Source organism: Hibiscus syriacus, unplaced genomic scaffold (assembly GCF_006381635.1).
Source record: "Hibiscus syriacus cultivar Baekdansim isolate YM2019G1 unplaced genomic scaffold, ASM638163v2 tig00111427_pilon, whole genome shotgun sequence".
NCBI lineage: Eukaryota > Viridiplantae > Streptophyta > Magnoliopsida > Malvales > Malvaceae > Hibiscus > Hibiscus syriacus.
In genome coordinates, this window is record NW_024063088.1 from 5,464,829 (window position 1) to 5,485,767 (window position 20,939).

Genomic DNA, 20,939 nt, shown 5'->3' on the forward strand with positions numbered 1-20,939 from the left:
TTGGCATCCTATTATGTTAGGTTCCTTTAAGAACATTTTAGGAAAGCCCTGTCGAGCAAGTAAAGACTAGATAACTTAGATATACCTGATAAATAAGTTTAGTATCCTTAGATCAATCTCTACCATTCATTCCATTAGAAGCTTGTCACGTGAGGATTATCTTCTTTTCATTTTATTTACTGTTATTTACCATCTTTCATTGCCTCGACATTACATCATTTTCAACACTAAACATTTTATCTTGCCATTATATTTCCATCTGCTACACCATCCGACCATTCATCTACATCCACCTTCATACATATTTTCAATTTACCGTGACATTTGTATATATAAAGACTAACTATACATAGATAGATTAGTGCTTAGCTTTGGTCAGACTTTCGTAATTTCACCAATCCCTATGGAGACAATACTCACTCATCATTGTATTACTTGAGCGATTGTGTATACTTGCACATTATTTGTGTATATTTTATAGTACTCACAACACGCAACAGGAGACCATTTGAGTACTACAAGTTTTAGCACCCAATTTTCCTGACACTGATAATAGATCAAATACATATTTTCTTTCAGATAGGAAGATTTCTCTTTTACTCATGTTCACCTCAACTCCTCAGAAATATTTTAACATCCCCAAGTCTTTTCTCTGACTTACTTAAGTCACTTTCAGTGATTAAAATATCATCCACATATACAACTAATAAGATAATACCCCATCAGACTTTCTAAAGAAAACAAAATGGCATGACTTAATTTTTTTGCATCCCTAACTTTTCAATAGCATGACTAATTTTTTTGAACCAAACTCGAGGACTTTATTTCAAATTGTATAGAAATTTCCTCAGACGATACTTTCTCATATCCTTAAACAATAAAATAAGATGGTTGCTCTATATACACCTCCTCCTGAAGATCATCATGAAGAAATACATTCTTTATATCTAAGTGATGCAAAGGACAATAAAAAAATACCTACAAGTGAGATAAATAACTTGATTGAAAGAAGTAAATTTAACATCAGGAGAAAAGGTTTCATAACAATGCACTCTATATGTTTGAGCATATCCTTTGGCAACAAGTTAAACTTTCATTTGATTAGTAGAGCCATAGGATTAAATTTAACAGTAAACACTCATTTGCACCCAATAGATTCTTTACGAATGAGTAAAGATACCAAAGTTCACATATCATTGACATCTAAAGTCATTTCCTCTAGCATGATTATACGCCATCCAAGATGATCTAACGCCCCTCGAATAGTTTTAGGGATAGAAATAATATTTAGTGATGTAAGAAAAGAACGAGAAGAAGATAACAAACGATTACAGGAAATAACAGAAGAAATCAGATATATACATGTGTGTTTACCTTTTTGAAGAGAAATAGGAAGATCAAAATCATATGTGGTAGTCAGATCTAATGATGCAGATATTAGCTCATCAAGACATGATTCTGGAACCTCTGTAACTGGGTAAGAGCTAGATGAGTGTCGACGATGTGAGTAGATATTTCTTATGTGAGGTTAAACAGATGAAGGTTGAACCAATGTAGAGAATGGCGAATTGGTGTTTTAATACTTTTTTGTGGTGGCTAATGAAAATAATAAGAACAATGAACACAATCAATTTATAGTTGTTCAACTTTCTTTACAAACTCTACATTTATTATCTATTATCTTAGTTTTTCACCACTAAGGATTTTTTCAATTCGCTAACTTAAATCAAACATTTCAAGAAAAAGTTTTATCCTTTATAATACTATCTTTTCAAATCTTAAATAAAAGATTATCTCCTATCATTTATAATGACTAAGATAGAACTACCATGAAGGCTACATTAAAACCTCTCTCTTTTATTAAATTGAACTTGTGTAAACAATGAATACATATCAAGGTGAGAGTTTACAAATTTAAACTTATAGAGAATAGAGACAAAGATATACAATAAGTTATACACGTTATCTATGATAGTATAACTTTACCCCTCCTATATCGTAGTTACTAAAACTTCTTCGATCAATAAAAACATTTCGTTCTATAATTTTTTTTCATTTGATGATTTAAAAGAGAATATTAATAATTAAGTATAATTTTACTATTATAGATAGGTGTAATTGTAATTATATATTTTTATTTTATTTTTAATTGATATTAATTAATTTTTTTTCTTTTGAAAGATTTTATCAGGGTAATATTGATGATAATCCAAATTTTTAAATAATAAAGTGGTATATGAAAGTTATTAACCATTCTACTTTGTATTTTACAAATAAAAATATTTTGATTACGTTTTATAAAAAAATATAATTATTTTATAAAAAAATATTAAATTAATTTATAATATTATGATTTTAATGTACCAAAAAAATATTATGATTTAATAATATAGCAACTATAACACATGTCATTAAACTAATATATAAATATATAGCACCTAACCACTTGCTTTTGCTCTTTACTCTTTCAATGTGTTAGAAAAATGTTTCTGTTTAGTCATTTTTTTATTAAATTTCATAGATTACCCAAATGCTAATTAATTAAATTTAAAATATTTTTATTCAAACTCTAGATAAAAGTAATATCGATATCATTTAACAATTAAGAAAAAAAAATTAGATAAAAAAAATAATATTAATATCATTTAATTACTTAGACAATGAAATTATTTATCGATCTTAGGGGTGTATAATAAGTTGAGCAGTTCGTGAGTTGCTCCATATCGACTCGGTCAATGCTTGATTGGATCGACTCGACTTGAGACCTTAACAAGTTAAATTAAACAAGATCCAACTCGACTCGATATACTAATTACAATTAACCTACATGGTTTATGCTAATTAATTAGAAGCGAAAAGAAGTGTAAATGTTTGAGGCAAAAGTCAATTATAATTACTGTAAATTTCCTCTGATTTTGCGGGCTTTGGAAAACCAAACCCCACGCAGAATTCCTCAAATTTCTTGCTTTTTGGTAATGGCAATTAAGTGACAACAAGAAATGGGAACTAAAATCAAGTTTTGAATTTGCATTTGAAAACCCTCAAACCATCAGTGCTTGGGTTCAAAATTTATGGTATTTAAGAAGTTGTAGAAAAAAAATTGTCTAGTAATTGGCTGGCAAGTTTAGTACTATGAATTTAATGGGGGTTGAGTTGGTTCACAGAGTCAAATGTCAAACTCGGGACTCCAAATTCAGTGAAACTCCCCAAATCTAGCCCTCGGTTGGAACCCTTTTTGTCTGTTCCTTGACCTAGGGCTTTGCTTCCCAAGCGTGTAACCATTATTTTACACCACCGAGTCAAACACTTTCAACTCAAGCTTCAATAATGCCTCTATCTACGTGCAGCATTAACCCCTCTTCATGTTTGTGGAAATTAAAGCCCACTTTTGTTGAAAAACCTACGCAAATCCATTTGCTTTTCTTGTTCGAGGAATCCATATTCACCTTCAATGGCATCGACTTATTTTTTCGAAGCCCATTTTTTTGCATAGAAATGAATCCCAAACATTTAAGACAAAAACAACTAAAACAAAATAAAGTTGCCTAGCATTTGTGTGGGAAGTCATGGTCGTTGATCATTGTTTTGGTCCATTCCAAACCTTCCAACACATGCAAGAGTACGATGGGTCCAGTGTGTTGGGTTTTTAGTCTACCTGAATTTGACCAAAAGATTAAAACCAACAATCTGCATATCACTTGACTCGATTTAAAGAGGGTATCGTCCGACTTGAAAATTTATCTAATTTCATGCTAAAATTTGCATCCAATTCGATCCTTCCATACCCTTAAAATATATCATTTCGGCGGCCAAAATATATATCAATTTGATTAGGTAAAATAAAGATCTAATTAAAAGAATAACTTAGAGAGAAGTATTGTTATATAAATATAGAAAGAATAATTATAATTATTATATTATTCCAGGTCGAGTCATATTAAATCTTTTTATCTTAAATCTAAACTTAATCTGACCCGACCGTACCTTTAAAAACTCGACTTAAACAAATCTGATTTAAAATTTTCAAAACAAAAATTAATGACCGAATCATAATTGATCGAATTGAAACCATCGAATTTAGATTAAATATCCATTCCTAGGCAAGAGGTAGCTTTGCCCAATGAAGGGGCGCATTGGTTTCATTTATGGTAAATATTATGTGGACTGGGCCAACCGTAAAAACAAAAAGCAACGAAAAAGGGAAGTAAACGTGGATTTTTTATTAATTTAATATAAATATAAGATAACATAAGATTAAGGATAACTCTTAATATTTAATATTGAATGCTTACACTCCTGTATTTATAATGCTTAAATCCATAACCTAAATAAAGTTCATTTGGTTTGTATATAAACGGGGATTGATCACGAAGAAAATGGGAACAAGATGGGGAGGAAATAGATAAGTTAGGTAGCAGTGAAGTGCATTGGTAGGGTCGGCATAAATACGACGTATACGTGTTGAATTCGTCTTCTCATCTTTAATCTAATTCCTTAGCAAATATGACAAATACAACCTGGACTATTATATTAGTACCATCCTTGCCAAACTAACAAAGCAGACAATAATCGGAATTTCTGCTTGTTTGTCATCATTTTAATCCACATCAATGTTCTGATTTCCTAGTAAATTTAAAAATATTTTTAGGGTGGATACATATATATTTATAACAGAGTCTTTTTGTATGAGATTAACACCAATAAAATTTTAATATTGATAACACTAATAAAACAACTAACATATAAAAACAAATTTCATTATAGACACAAATATGACTTATATCCGTTATTGTTTTCGACATATTGACGTCGATGATTGTCAGAGACAAAGACATCACAAACTCTCGTGGATGATATATGTTTATAATGGTAGTCCATAGTTGACTCTACCAAATATCCAAGCATCTTGATTTTTTTATTATTAAGGTTTTATGAGATATAGGGTTTGAGGACTCGTTTACAGTTCTTTCCTGATAATAATTTTGATTCATATAAGATATAATAATTAGAGATAATTATTATTTTTAAAAGTTAAAAACATAATTATTTAGAGTTGTTCGTGAATTGAGAAGAGTGTTTAGTAGTATAAATACAACAACAACAACAAAACCCTATTCCCATATGTAATGGGGTAAGGGGGAGGTAGGGTAGTAGGCTGCCCCCAACACCAGGTTGAGAGCAGCTTCCGTGGAAGACCTCCGGCAATCAGAAAATTAAAAATAAAGATAAAATGCAATGCATGTATAAAAATAAAAAATAAATACATAGTTAAACAGTCTACATATGCACATCTGTAATGAGAATTAATCCCTGCGTAAAAAGCTCTGCATATAGACAGAAACGTAAGATCCGACTAAAATTAAAAAGAGGAAACATGAAGAGAAGAATACACAGAAGTCAACGATAGCAAGCAACGTGAAGAAATAAGGTCAAATGGGTTAAAACCTAAACTAAGGCAACATTTCTCCAATACCCTAGTTCTTTACCTTCATAAATTACACTGACATAGACGTATAAAAAGTAGAAGTCATGGAAATTTCTATAAAGGCATTAAAAAAAGACAGAGATGATACACCCTAAGGATGTGACCTATACTACTCAGCTACCCTGATCTTAAGTCTCCATACTTTTCTATCTGAGGTCATGTCCTCGGTAAGGGCTAAATCCTTCAAATCAGTTTTCAAGCAGTCTTCCCACTTTCGCCTTGGTCGTCCTCTCCTTCTGGCACCGTCGACTGTAATCAACTCTACCCTCCTGACCGTATCCGACGGTTGTCGCCTAAGGACATGCCCAAACCACCATAGCCTTCCCTCCCTCAATTTTTCGGATACAGGCATAACCCCCAAGGACATCCTAATAGCAGAGTTTGGTGTCATGTCCCATAGAGTCCTACCACATGCCCATCGAAGCATTCTCATTTCTGCGACCTCCATCCTCCTTACGTGATCCTTCTTGATTGCCCAACATTCTGATCCATACAGCAGCGTTGGTCTTATTGCCATTCTATAAAAGTTTCCCTTAAGTTTTAGAGGCACCTTCTTGTCACACAAAACTCCGGTAGCAGCCTCCACTTTAGCCATCCCGCCTTTATACGATGTGTAACGTCATCATCCACACCCCCATCTTTATGTATCATAGACCCTATATACTTGAAACAATCCTTTGAGGGGAGAACGTGTCCTTCTATGCATACCTCTACATCTTCATCGTTTTGGTTCCCACTGAAGTTTGAACATAAATACTATGTCTTTGCAATATTGATCCACTACAGCAAAACTATGTTTTACAGTGTCATTTTTAGCGGCGTTTTGAGAGTAAACGCCACTAACTTTAAACATACAATGGCGTTTACACTCTAAATACCACAAAATGGTAACGTTAGCGGCATTTTTATACAAAATGCCGCAACATAGTAATACTTTAGCGGCGTTTGTATAAAAATGCCGTAATAAGGTTCATATGTAGTGGCATTTTTTCAACAAACGCCGCAACAGAGTAGTACTTTAGCGGTGTTTTTATACAAACGCAACAATAGGTTTATCCATAGTGGCGTTTCTTAACAAACGTTGTTATAGAGTAGTACTTTAGCGGCGTTTTTTACAAATGCCTCAATAGGTTTCATCTATAGTGGCGTTTTTTCAACAAATGCCGCAAAATAGTAGTACTTTTAGCGGCGTTTTTTACAAACGCCGCAATAGGTTTCATCTATAGTGGCGTTTTTTAACAAGTGCCGCAACATAGTAGTACTGTAGAGGCATTTTTTTACCAACGCCGCAATAGTTTGGTATATTCGTGGCGTTTGGCTTTAAAAACGCCGCAACATTTTCTGCTTCCTGTCGGTTGCAAACACCAAACAAATCTGTGGTTTAAAAATACCCATCATGATCCCAGACAATTTATTTGCTTGCTGCTCTATTTTCTTCTTTCCCTCTTTGCTTCGGTCCCTTCACCGTTTTACTAATCCAAAGGAAAAGGCTTATCATTTCCCCTTTGCTTTACTCTGTATAACTCCAACACATAAACAGGGTTAAATTTCTAACTCCACTCTAATAACTCTCTGTATTTTTTTTCTGTTTGGGATATTTTGATTTCATGTTTCTATTTTCGAAAATTTTCCTCTCCATAGGAAAGTTAGAATCATTTCTTTCTTCTTTACTTTTTCTTTTTTCGCATTAACCCCTATATGTACAAGTCCTTCAATTTGATCGAGTTTGCATTTCAATTGTTTTTGTTCTTTTTTATTGTTGTAGAAATTTGAAAATGAGCTCTCTTTTATTTTGTAAAATTAAAAGAATATGGCTCAAGCCATTGAAGAATGGTATAAGCAGATGCCGGCCATCACCCGCTCTTATCTCACAGCTTCTGTTGTAATCAATATTGGTTGCTCTCTCGAAGTATACCTCTTATTCCATTTTTTCTGGATTTATTTATTTTTCAATCTGGTCAATGATTTTGATTGTTGAGTTTAATTTTCAATGATTTCGACATTTTTTTATGTTTATGTGCAAATGGGTGTGGTTAGTTTAGGTTGTTTTGATCCGTGTTTGTCTCAATTTAATGAAATTTATTGATTTACATTGGATTTGATCCATGGGTTTTCACTCATGTTTCAAGAAAGTTAGGAATTTGGGCAGGAAACATTTTTTGTATGAAAGGCAATTTATGATTTATATTCCCATCGTGATTTTGATAAGAATTAGAACTTGTTTGCATTGTTGTGCTAATCTGATTTTCTTTGCAGATAATATCACCTTATAATATGTACTTGAACCCTACGCTTGTGGTTAAGCATTATCAATTCTGGCGCCTCGTTACTATCTTCCTATACTTCCGCAAGATGGGTAAATTTCATGTGATTTTATGTTGAATGTTATGATATCTCTGGTTTGTTATGCGGTGGACCAAAATTATGAAAATGCCATGGATGTTTTTGCTCAATAAATATACATACTCCTACCGAAACTATAAGAGCCGACTCTATTATGATTCCATTTTTTAGTGAAAGTATGGAAATGCAGTTGTCTATTCTTATTGTTTTAAAAGCTTGAATAGAATCAGTGTCGATAGAAGTGAAAGGAGTTAGGCTTTAAGAACTAAAATCAATTTTATATCACCCTTCATTTTTTTTAACTTTCTTTGGAGTTTACACCATGAATGACATTGAATATCTTTATGATTTGTAATTCTTATCCAAACATGTCTATGTGATTATGATTGAATATAGTAATCTCAAATCGATTAGCACCTTTAACATGGTACCCCTTTATATGCCAGATTTGGATTTCATGTTTCACATGTTCTTTCTTGCTCGATACTGCAAACTCCTTGAAGAGAACACTTTTAGGGGAAGGACTACAGATTTCCTTTACATGCTCTTGTTTGGAGCTTCTGTCTTAACTGGCATTGTGCTTATTGGCGGAATGATACCTTATCTGTCGGCATCATTTGCAAGAATCATATTTCTAAGCAATTCATTGACATTCATGATGGTAAGCCTATATGCGCTCGGTTACATTCAAAATACGTTTTATTCAGTTTATGTTTTCTGATAACCATTTTGGAAGCCATCTTATTCACCACAACTTGTAGGTTTATGTGTGGAGCAAGCAAAATCCTTTTATACATATGAGTTTTTTGGGTCTTTTTACCTTTACGGTAGCTTACTTGCCCTGGGTGAGTTCTTTTATCTTGAGCATGTTTCATCTATATCAATGAACTTACAAGTTTCGAACAAAAAAGAAAACAAAAAAGTGGTTATGGTGAATTTCTCATGGGGTAAGAGTTTTAGTCTTTCTGCATTTTTTGGTTTTGTCATACTTTGCCTAGTTGCAGAGTATAATTGTTTCTTTTCCTTGTATAGCTTTTAGGGGAAAATACTGAGGTGACAAATGAGGAAAAAATATTAATTTACAATCTCCGTTAAATTCTCTTTTTGCTTCCTTATCTTTAAGTTAGATTGTGCTTTTGTCTGTTCTCATGTTGTTTTAGCAGAATGCTTGAAAGGATTTGGTCCTTGGTAAGCTGTCATATTTCCATCTTTATATCTTTCTGTTTGTTAGGAATGCAGTTTTGGAGCCTTTTTCTGGGTGCTATTGATTTAAAATATGTTTGGTCCGATAAGCTGTTAGAAGTTATCATGAAATTCAAGCTTGGATGTTCTGCACAATTATTAAGATCTATTTCTATATTTTGCTTATCATCATGATGGTTGCCCATGCCATAGAGTTGTTGACTGCTGGGACTGACCATGCAGAAATGTGTTGTTAACTTTTTTAACGTAAGATATAATGAATTTTCATATAAACCGATGATTTATTTGGATATGAAACTAGAGATCGGGTTTATATTGCCATGGATGGGGCCTTTTCAAGTGGCATGCCAATTGGAGTAAGATCTCATGAAGCAAAATATATGTGCAAGAAATGACAGGACGATACTAGCTCTGCATCATTGTTTTCCCATATAAAGTGGATTTATCTCTTTGAATTTAAGCGCCTCATTGTGACAAAGAGTTTTGAAGAATGTGTAAGATTAGAAGCAAAATATCTTAGATATTATTGTTTATTATAGTTAATAATGTTGAACTACATTATATTTTACGTTAATGTAAACTTTGATTTATTATTATGGATTTCATTTTTCTTGTTAAGGATTTTAAGTTTGTTGTTATGGATGTCAAGTTTATTGGAAAATGCTACAGGTTAAATTTGGGTAATAAAATAGTAGAAAACAACATTTGACAAATTAATTTTAATTTGCAAAATCAATTTCTTTTAGCTATAGAGAGGTAATTAGCGTCGTTTGTATCTTAAACGCCGCTATAGATATGACCTTTTGCGGCGTTTATTCTAAAAAACGCCGCTATATACCAGATCTTTTGCGGTGTTTGTGGGAAAAACACCGCTAAATCTCAAGACCAATTACGGCGTTTGTGGAAAAAACGCCGCTAAATCTCAACACCTATTACGGCATTTGTGGGAAAAACGTCGCTAAATCTCAACACCTATTGCGGCGTTTGTTGGAAAAACGCCGCTAAATATCAACACCTATTGCGGCGTTTGTTGGACAAACGCCGCTATATATCGTTACCTATTGCGGCATTTTTTGTTACCAAACACCGCGAACTTTGGCGACGCTATTTTCAGCGGCGCTTTTTGCGGCGTTTGTCATAGCGCCGCAGGTGTTTTTTGCGGCGCTTAAAAACACCGCTGTAGATAAAAAAACGCCGCAAATGTACAGTTTTGCTGTAGTGATCCTTAGACCTTTTTCTTCCAAAACAGTCTTCCAGTAGCCAGTCTACTATTTAGCTCAGTTCTTGTTTCAGCAACTAGGACAATGTCGTCAGCGAAAAGCATACACCATGGAACACCGTCTGGTGTCGCACAATAGATGTCGTCCATAATCAAGGCGAAGATGTAAGGGCTAAGAGCCGACCCCTGGTGGAGTCTGATTTCCACCGGGAATGCCTTGGTGTCGCCAACTGTAGTCCTGACGTACGTAGTAGATCTACAAAAAATCGCTCGGATATAAGCAGTTGGGATCCGTCTCGTTTCCAAGGTCTTCCAGATCGTATCTCGGGGAACACTATCATACGCCTTCTCAAGGTCAATGAACGCCATGTGAAGATCTCTATTTTTTTCCCTATATTTCTCCATGAGCTGTCGAAGTAGATGAATCGCCTCCGTAGTAGACCTGCCTGGCATAAAGCCAAATTGGTTTTCCGAAACCCTAGTAACCTGTCTCAACCTAGCCTCAATCACCCTTTCCCATAGCTTCATGGTATGGCTGAGTAGTTTAATACCTCTGTAGTTGCCACAACGTTGGGGATCTCCTTTATTCTTATAGATTGGTATCACCGTAGACTCTCTCCACTCCTCTGGCATCTTGGCAGTCTCTAAAATAATATTAAAGATGTTGGTCAACCATTTAACTCCTCTGGCATCTTAAGTTTTATTTGAAACTATTCATATTTATAAGATCTAAAGGGTATAAAAGCCCATGTACTTTTCCAAATAATCAATCAAGTCCTCCCTTGAAAATGTGAAATCAATTAAATCGTTTGATTAATAAAATTTGCATATGAATGTTAATGAGTAGGGGTTTAAATGAACATAGCGTTTAGTGAACGGTTCATGAACCGTTCGTATAACGTTCATTTATGTTCGTTTGTTAAGTTAAATAAACGAGTATGAACAAAAAATGTAATGTTTATTTAATAAACAAACGAACACGAACAAAGGTGTGTTCCATTCGTTTATGTTTACAAACAATCTCGTTTACCCGGTTCTCCTTTTCCTTTTATTTTTTTTTACATTTTAAATATTGGTGAAAGTAAACACATGGTAAAAGTTGAAATTTAAATTGTGAATTTTAAGGAGTTTAAGCACTAGTGGCGTAATTTTATCATTTTCTTTAGCTTGCATATGAAAGGGTAAAACTAAATATTGAACATATAAACGAACGATAAATGAACACTAAACGAATGTTAAACGAACATATTCGTGAACACTAAATGAACATGTTCATGAACATATAAACGAACACGTTTGCGGACATTAAACGAACATGTTCGTGAACAATAAATAAACGAACACCTTCAAAATTAAATAAACAAACACGAATCGAACATGAACATGAACATCTTCAAAAATAAACAAACGAACACAAACATAACCTTATTCGTTTAAACTCAATTCATTTACACCTCTATAATGAGCTAATGTGACTAATAAACTTGCTAACATGATGTCCGACGTGTGAATGATTGTTAACTTAGTAAAGGAGTTGAATCAATTTTTTATGAAGTTAGAAGGCTTATGAAATCCTTTACGTATTCAAAAAATTATTTTTTAAAAAAAATATTTGAAAATGTATTTAAAATATTTAAAGACCAAACATTATAGATAAAAATATAGCACCCATGACTCAATATTTTATGGATTCAGAATACTACGTTGAGTCATCAAAACAACCAACAACTCAAAAAGTGATGTAGTTTACTATTTTCACCAAATAAAGTTTCATATCATTTCAAAGTATATACAAAGTCATAATAAAATCATAGATTAATGATGTTTATATAAACATGAACTTCGATTTTAAAAATAAAATAAGGAATGAAGATTATCAAATAGAATTTATAGACCAAATATGAAAATAAAGAGTCCTATAAATATATATATTCGTTAATAGAATAAGGTAGTGTACCCTGATATATCAATTTTGAAACTCCATATTATTATCCTGACTTGAGGAAAAAATCTATAAACATGCACACGAAAAATAATTTGAACAATAATCTTCACAATAATTAGTGGTATACAATTACTCTATTATACACATGATATAGATAAAATCAAACAAATGAATCATGTTTCGAACAACGAGCAAACAAGACATTCAAATATGAAAAGCATATTTATACTAACATAACATATAATTCAATCAAGAATAAACAATCATTAACTTCCCAAATTTTATACTTTCGACAATACCTCATATCATAGGAATCATATAGTAAACCTTTCCATCTAATCATTCCTCAAGTATACTCAACCGAGTGGTCATAATGTCGAAAATAAATTTCAAGTATATAGAGTTAATGCACACCACACAAGCCATAAATCTAACTATACAATTAATAAATCTCCCCACATGGGTTGTATATATTGTTACGGTGCTAGGGTTTCAACTAGCGGATCCGTGCGGCCTTAGACGATTTCTCGTGTTGAAGTGGTGCCTAAGTTAGCCTTAATTACTCTTGTGAGAAATCAACTCACTAAGCAAAGAACAAACCCACCAGCATTAAAAGTGTTGCGAAAGCAAACACACTCAAGGCAATAAAAGCTACTAAGGTTGAACAACTTTGTGGAATCGTAAACACAACGGGGACTGTCTAGTCACGAAGAGAAACAACAAAATACAAAGGCTTAAGAACAAAGAGAGACAAAGGTTAAAAAGCTAAGTGTCACGGAACCAAAGCTAATAAGCTTAGAAACAAAGGAACAAAGCAACAAGACGACAAGAGAGAAACTTAGAGTAAATGTCTGAGATGTATTACTCTCTAAAAGAATAGAAAAAATGAATTGAATGATACAGATGAGGAGGGGAGGCTCCTATTTATAGTTGAGCCCCTAGATCCAACGGTCTAGATTGAATTACATCAACAACTCATATAGAAATAAAATCATATCATAATCATATATAAGAATTCAAATTCAAACCAAACACTATCTCTCCAATTTAAGTATTTATTTCCTTAAATGAAGATATAATTATCTCTTCTGGAATTTTCCAAGGAACGAGCTATGTCTGGTGGTCCTGAGCAAGCCCAATACTCCGTACAACCCTCCTAAATATATTGTGCACACATGTCTAAGTCCGTACTCCACGAGCCTTGACAATTGTCCTCACCGAACCTTGTAACGCCCTCGTCACTTTTCTTTTGAACGCCCTCGGACTTGATTCTTCGCGGAATTAACATTCTCCAAGAACTGGGCCAAACTAACTTGTTCTATCAAGCCCAAGTCTGCGCAAAAAAATCTGCAGGAGGTGACAATATAATATAATACACCACTAGGGCTACATAATCCACTTTAGGATCGTTCATGTTTCATAGATATCGTATGCAATTCCAAACTTTGTAAAGCAAACTATTCATAAAAACCATTTGATAGCATAAAAAATTTATAAAAACACTTATTTTGCTCTCGTATGTTTTGATCTCATTGTAAAGGCTCGAATGATCGAAGATGAGATCATTTATACCAACTGAGCCTAAAACAATCTTAGAATATCTTTGAAGTAAATTTTAAAAATTCAAAAAAAAAAAAAAAATCTTAGGTTGACATGCCCCACTCTTTTAGGTTGTGAGTTCAATACCCTTATATAGGAATTGTTCAAAAAAATCCAAAACACCTCTTTGGGAGAGAATTTTGAATCTCTTACCTGAAAACCCCTAGTTTCAATGCTTTAATTAAAGTTATTAGTAATTCCTACAAATTTCATAAAAACAAGTCTAAGAATGCTTCAAACTGATTTTTAAAACCCCTTATCCAAAACAGCAGACTAATAATTTAGCCTCAAGGGTATGCTTAAAACACATTAATAACACTTAATAATACTCTTAGAATTATATAATCACATAAACATCACAAGGCACAATCAAAAAAACATTGGAAATTATATAAAACATGTAGCACTTTCAAAGTTTGTGATGCACACACCTTAATTTTCAACTCCTAACAACACCATTCTATCAAAACTCTACTTCTTTGGCATTCCCTTTCTTCTTGGATGATTATCCTTACTCATCAACAATATAAAAACAAAAACTTCAAATTACTCAAAGATGCAATAAACATCATAAAAACATGAATGAAGATAAATCAGAATGAATATCGTAAACTAGTAGGATGAATAAATTCGACTGTTAGTAAATTATGTGGGTCTACCGGTGATCATATCATGAGATCAAATGGAGCTTCAAAGAACTCTAAAGATGAAACCTAACTTGAGAAGATATGTATCAAAGCTCTTGTTGTGGACAAATTTAACTGAGGTTTGTGTTAGTCCACAAGTATATGACCCTACGCCCTTTAACATCTTGCATATTTAAGATGTCCTAAAGTACACTTATTGTTATCGGTACAACTTGCTCTACAAGCCAATCAGCTTTTTATTTAATTCATCTCTCACCTAGTTTCATCCTTCTATTTCTTCGTAATAAGTAGTATTTCCCTTTTCTCTTTTAGTGTTTGTTTGCTGCAGCTTTTAAGGGATCTTGGGATTTCTCAAAATTGGGATCCTATTTGCCTTCAGAGTGAACCTGTACTTCCAATATATGTATGTAGCTTTCTTTGTTCTTCTCTTAGTCCCAGGTTTGCTATTGTTGTGTCTTTATTCTTGGGTCATTTTCTCACTTGTTCTTTTGTGTTTTATTGCAGCGTATTTTCTTCTGTCGGAATTTCGAGAACTCCATGGCTATGATAACATTAACATCAAATTACAACACCAACCTGTCACGAACATCGCCCTTCGAGAAAAATACTAGCGCCCTTCGTGATGTTTCTTTCTCCACTTTCATGGGCGGTGCTGATGAAAACTATGTTCGAAAACTTTCATCTTCAAGCCGAGGCCTCAGCCCCAACATCACCGCCAACCAAGATGAATATCATTATCCAGGGCTGAAGAAAGAAGAAGATGGAGAAATTGGAGTATTCAGAGCTGAAAAATACTTCAATGGAGGAATACATGCGGAAAGTCCAAGAATAACCAAAATAGATACAATTTCGAAGACGTTGGAATGTGTTAAAGATGAAGGAATCAACATAGAGCCGATCAAGCCTGTAACTCGTCAGGGAACTCCGAGTGTTCATTCCGAGTCAAGCTTGAACAGTCAACGTGCATTACTCCAAGGTGTTATGAGAAATCCTCCTGGGAAAAAGATTAGTAAAGTGAATGGAAAGGGTTTTCTTTCGGGTCTTGCTGTCTGCAAATGTTACTGCTCTGGTCGGAAGTCTATTGACATTGATGAAGTACAAGTTGGTGAAATAAGTTTTAAGAGCCATGGCAAGCAAACTAAAACAGCTACTATTATGGACAGTCTAGAGGTCAATAAACCAGTAGCAGAGCCCTGGGTGAAGGAGGAGATTTTTACTTTCCCCGCTATGAATTCCGGTATGGGGATTCGACCTGTTAAGGTATCGTTCCAAGGCGATGTAGATGAAATCGGACGGAAATCGCTAGAGGTATTCGGCTCCCCTGTACTTGGGAGGAGAAACAAGTCTTTGAACATTGAGAGAAGGCTAAAAATGTTATCTTGGGATTCCATTCCTAAAGTTGAAGGAAATGAAAATCATAAAGGTGACTACAATGATGCACAGAGTGATGCAAGTTCAGACTTGTTTGAGATAGAGAGCCTGACAGGCAAAGCCAATCCCTTTCTTGTCAAGCAAGTATCAGATGTGGCGTCCGGGTGTGCCACCCCGACAACTTGTTATGCACCAAGCGAGGCCAGTATAGACTGGAGTGTGGTCACGGCCAGTGCAGCAGATTTCTCAGTCATGTCTGACTATGAAGAGCTAAGGCCACCAATAACTCTACCGAGCCCATTGAACACATTTTCGACAACCACCAGAGCGGAAAACACCAAAAATGACGAGGAGTTCCGGAGGCGCATTTCTAGTGGCCTATTGGGGTGTAATAGCCAGAAATCTGTCAATGTTGCCGGAGATGCCCACAAAACAAATGAGAAGGCAGGCTTCGACCCAAGAATGATCCGTGTGTCGGATTCCTACATACCTGCCACAAGATTTCGAGACAGGACAAAACTCGCCAGTGCTTTTCAACATACTCAAAGGCCAAGAGCATCACATCTCTTGCACATTCAGTAGCTTGTAATAGTCTATTTCGTACAACTTGTGATGAAATTTTTTACTATTACACCATGTTTAGTATTGAATTATCCTATTTGGCTTGGCCTCCTCCTATTCAGTAGCAATAATGACTAGTTACAATCAAAATTGGTCACACCTATCAGTACAGGAGGAATGTAATTAATTCCTCAACCACCTCATTAATAAACTGGGCCATAATATTGTCAAGAACTTCAACATTTCACATCCACTTTCCTGGAAATTCAGATAAGATTATTACACCCAGGGCTAGAACCAAAATCATTAGTTAAACAAACAGGCATAAAGATTACTTGAAGCTGGTTGAACTCTTGGCCTAACACCAGCTTTTTACTTAGTTTTCCACCATGTCTTTGATGCCAAGTAACCATTTTTTCTGTCATTTCCCATGCAGATCAACAAGGAATAGCCTGAAATGAATTGGAAAGGAAAAGGTAGATACACATACCATAAATGTAACAGGCCAAGAGATAATAATATGGAGAACATAATGCTGAAAGAAGTTCAATCTGTGGTTACAGTTTGTCAGAGCTGGCGCAGTAAGCAGAAGCCTGGTGCGGATGTTTGGTTAGGTACATAGGAAGCTATCTGCATTGAAAACCTTGGGATAAGAGCCGTGCCTTTCTGTTGGTGTTGGACCACTTTGAACTATCCAATGAGGATGAGGGACCCGACGGGTATTTTCTCTTGTGAAACCAATTGATTCTGTCATCCCGAAACGTTTTCGTGAACCTGAAAAACACTTATCGGCATGTTGGTTCTTAGTGAAAAGATGAAAAGGACACATTTTGGCCGACGGTGGCCACAAATCTCTTTAGCTTAACTCTGATCATAGAAGCAAGGGAGTTTTAGGATGCTATACTTATCCAAATCGGGATTATAGACATTGTTTTCTGGTTTTGTTAGTGAGGTAAGTCAAAATTGGTGGGTATTAACCACGATCGTCATGCCAATTAAGCTGTGGCTCTAATGGCATATGATGATGATTGATAACAAACACCATCGCTCTGGCAGGTATTTATCTTGTTAGGGGGGTGAGAGGTATACAAAAACAGCATGACAATTGAGTATAGTTAAGGTAATTAAATACTCAACTTGATTATTAAAGATAAATGATATCCTACTTTTTTTTAATTAAAAAAAAAGCACTAAGTTTTTATATTAAAATTTGTGTTTAAAATATAAACAATTTCTAGAGTCATGGGTTCAATGCCTATTAGGAGTAAAGTTCTCCTTTCTCCCTATCTAGGTGGGAATTGTTCCAAAAATAAAATTCGATGACTAAGTTTAGGTTAAATTCTATCATTAGTCATTAAGCTATTACAACTTTTCTACTTTAATCACCAAATTATTCTTTTGTAAAATCGACCCTAGCATTACTTTTTTTTATTTTAAGGGTAAATTCATTAAAGTTTGAGTAAGTTTTCGTTTTACCCACAGAACTTTTAAAAGTTACAAATTAGTCACTGACATTATCAATTTATAGCAAATGGTCACTCAACGTTAACTGAAGGTGATGTAAAACTTATGTGTCACGTTAACCGCTGACTTGGAAATTGCTATCAATCCCAAGGGCCATTGTCTACTACTTCAGCGTCACCCATGTCTCTTGTGACAATTTGGCTGCCTCTTCGTCTCTAAAAAATGGAGGTTTGTGGCAGAACACAATGAACCTTACCCTATCGGTGTTGCAGTTACCGGGTAGTCGCTTGAAGACAGTTTTCAGTTCTTGGGATTTTGATTTGGAAATGGAAATACTCAAGCTCGAGAACCAATTAGAACAACAAAACTTGATGGATGAGATATCTAGTCTCTCCTCCCCATCTTGTTGGAGCAAGAAATACAGTAAGCTCAACAATTTGAAACCTATTAATCTTGGTGACACATTCGGATCCCTTGATCTTTCCCTGTTGTCTCCATTGAAGGGACACCATATTCGTCAAAACCAACTTCGTGCAAGCTATCCAACGAATCTTTCATCATCTCCGGTGAGGAATCCCTCATCATTTGGTTTTGTTGGGAAAAGACGAGTATATATGAGAATATCTATTTCTATCTGTGTGATTAAAATGAGCACAAATATAAAAGACAACAAAAACACACAATATTTTGATGATGTAGAAAACCCAAATCGGGAAAAATTGCAGGACGTTAGTCCAGTACAAACTTACCTTCCACTATTATATGAATAGGGATACAAAAAGTCTCACCTAGTTAGGATGGTTTACAAAAATACTCGCTCACAGGTGGCTCACTCTATCTTTTTCTCTCTTGATGGAAATCTTTTGTGAATGTGTTTCTTACAATTCATTATCTCTTGCTTACTTTCTATATGCTAACTTTCCCAAAACCTCATATTTATAGTAGAGTAATGGGGTAAGCAAAAGACTCATTCATAGCTTCTAGATGAATCCGTCGTAAATAGATGAACCATTGAAATACTAACTCACATGAATGTGGATAATACATTTCCCCAAGTTATGTGATACATCTCCCTTGATAAAAGATGATACATCTCCCTAAGACCAATTAAGGAGGAATGCACTCAACAGGTTTTGACTCATTTGCCACAGTGGCAGCAGCAATAATAAATAGAAGATAATAATGTTAAACAAAAGAACTCAAAAAGGGTGGAGGCCATAATGCACCAGTGAGAAAAAAAAAGGTGATCTTGTTCGTTTGCGAAGATTATGAGTATAACAATTTAAATGTTTCACCATCAACAAGCCACTATTTTATCCATTTTGTTTCAGTTATGATAATAGTTTTTCAACCAAAGCAAATAAAATTAGAATTAAACTTAAAAAGGTACGCAAATTAAGTTAGTATTTTGCAAGTGTTATTCTTGTTTTCTAATTAAGTTAGTATTTTATCCATTTCGATTAACACTATTGATGGAAATGTTTCTTCTTTCTTCATCGCTTTTGTTTTCGCCACTGTTTGCAATTACCCAAAGCTCAGTAGCCATGGTCGGTGGGGTGAGGTTCCTTTTGTTCACATTCAGTCTGCTAACTGCAATTGGTACATCTTCACATCGTTCACATTCAGTCTGCTTAACTATTTCCGCACAAGATTTCACAACTTCCTATAAAAAATAATTAACTTTTATAATCATATTCTTAGAATGCAGAAGAAGGCCCTGATATACTTCATGATGTTCACCTTATGCACAACATATAACAGTTGAAGGTTTTCTTCCAAAGAAACTAAAGGAAAATTTGATGATAAGAATGGAGAACTTTATATCCCCCGCAATCTGTAGAGTAATCCAAAGTGCTATTCAGAATATACAAGGTAAACCTTATCATCTCATCCCTTAATTATTAAACTTAACAAGCATGTGGCAAAAGATAGAAAAACCTAATAGAACCAAGATTTTGAATCGTCTGGCCTGGATTTAACTTAATAAACTGTTTTCGTTTTCGCCACTATTTCCAAATCAAAATCTCGGGAACTAAAAATTGTCTTCAAGCGGCTACCTGGTAGCTGCAACACTGGTGGGGTGAGGTACATTTTGTTTTGCCACAAGCCTCCATTCTTCATAGAGGAAGAGGCGGTCAAACTGTCAAAGGAGACATGGGTGACATAGAAGCAATAGACAATGGCCCTTGGGATTAACAGTAGTTATCCACTCTGAACTTGGCTACCCAACGTTTAGCGGGGGCACGATAACTGGTACACCAAAGTTGCATCCTTCCCAATCCTCTCGTAGTAGGAAAAGGTCTTCTCAATACTCTAATGCCCACACCGGATATGGACCGAACTATCTCAGGATATTCTAAACCCAGCTCATGTACCACTTTAATGGGTGAACAACCCAACCCTTGGAACAAACTACAACCTCAGGTGGCGAAGAGCCAACATTGAGGTGCCAAACCTTCCAGTCGATGTAAGCTCTTGGAGAAGATTAGTCTGTTATTCCTAGTGTAACTTTTATCTGTTGAGCGACGACCCTTCCACTTGACACCGTCTGATCATTAAGGTCGACTTTCGTCCCTGCACGATGGGTGGGTCTTGCAGTCAAGCTCCCTTTTGCTTTTGCACTTGAGGGCCAATCTTCGTCCAGCTCGAGGAAACCTTTGCACACTGATGTTACCTTTTGGGAGGCCTACGCCCCATAGAAATTGTCTACTTGAGATTGTCCCTTGGCCCATAGGTCTTGACACAAGGTTAAAAATCTGGCTTTTCCAGAGTGATATCTCACTGATGCCTCGGGCCCCCGGAAGGAGGGCTTCTTCGCCTTCCACCTAAGCTGCGCGGGAAAAGCCCAAAGCCAATCCCAAGGAACAATAAAGCTTTATAGGGTATTTCTGTCCAGGTGCGGGTAGTCTGCATCTTCACAGACATGTTTATTTCACATATCCTCTCTCCAAGACAGTGCCAAGATCATTACGCCTTTCATGTGAATCGAAACTTACCCGACAAGGAATTTTGCTACCTTAGGACCGTTATAGTTACGGTCTCCGTTCACCGGGGCTTCGGTCGACGACTCCCCTGTCATCAAGTCATCAACTTCCTTGACCT

At 35.1% G+C, this 20,939-nt stretch overlaps 3 protein-coding genes across 3 annotated transcripts; all 3 read left to right on the forward strand.

The window, feature by feature from the left end:
* The first annotated feature begins 7,295 nt into the window (after positions 1-7,295).
* Positions 7,296-9,096, forward strand: LOC120163196 (derlin-2.2-like). Its single transcript, XM_039173189.1, has 6 exons — positions 7,296-7,394; positions 7,742-7,841; positions 8,275-8,489; positions 8,590-8,673; positions 8,952-9,016; positions 9,060-9,096. Exons 1-6 carry the CDS (start codon positions 7,296-7,298, stop codon positions 9,094-9,096), a joined length of 600 nt encoding a protein of 199 aa, XP_039029120.1.
* A 5,755-nt stretch (positions 9,097-14,851) lies between these two features.
* LOC120162957 (protein PHYTOCHROME KINASE SUBSTRATE 1-like) lies at positions 14,852-16,409 on the forward strand. The gene is made up of 2 exons (XM_039172990.1): positions 14,852-14,879; positions 14,946-16,409. The coding sequence occupies exon 2, from the start codon at positions 14,979-14,981 to the stop codon at positions 16,392-16,394; it is 1,416 nt and encodes a 471-aa protein (XP_039028921.1). The 5' UTR covers positions 14,852-14,879; positions 14,946-14,978; the 3' UTR covers positions 16,395-16,409.
* A 484-nt stretch (positions 16,410-16,893) lies between these two features.
* Positions 16,894-18,706, forward strand: LOC120163197 (zinc finger CCCH domain-containing protein 29-like). The gene is made up of 3 exons (XM_039173190.1): positions 16,894-16,982; positions 17,989-18,445; positions 18,662-18,706. The coding sequence occupies exons 1-3, from the start codon at positions 16,894-16,896 to the stop codon at positions 18,704-18,706; spliced, it is 591 nt and encodes a 196-aa protein (XP_039029121.1).
* The last annotated feature ends 2,233 nt before the right edge of the window (positions 18,707-20,939 follow it).

Excerpts from the sequence above, each read along its gene's own strand:
- LOC120163196 (XM_039173189.1), top strand. The coding sequence starts at position 7,296 with ATGGCTCAAGCCATTGAAGAATGGTATAAGCAGATGCCGGCCATCACC. Across the intron at positions 7,395-7,741 it reads ATATTGGTTGCTCTCTCGAA|ATAATATCACCTTATAATAT; the intron begins GTATACCTCTTA and ends TTTTCTTTGCAG. Across the intron at positions 8,490-8,589 it reads ATTCATTGACATTCATGATG|GTTTATGTGTGGAGCAAGCA; the intron begins GTAAGCCTATAT and ends CACAACTTGTAG.
- LOC120162957 (XM_039172990.1), top strand. The coding sequence starts at position 14,979 with ATGGCTATGATAACATTAACATCAAATTACAACACCAACCTGTCACGA.
- LOC120163197 (XM_039173190.1), top strand. The coding sequence starts at position 16,894 with ATGGAGAACATAATGCTGAAAGAAGTTCAATCTGTGGTTACAGTTTGT. Across the intron at positions 16,983-17,988 it reads AAGCCTGGTGCGGATGTTTG|GGCCATTGTCTACTACTTCA; the intron begins GTTAGGTACATA and ends ATCAATCCCAAG. Across the intron at positions 18,446-18,661 it reads GTTTTGTTGGGAAAAGACGA|GTGGCTCACTCTATCTTTTT; the intron begins GTATATATGAGA and ends ACTCGCTCACAG.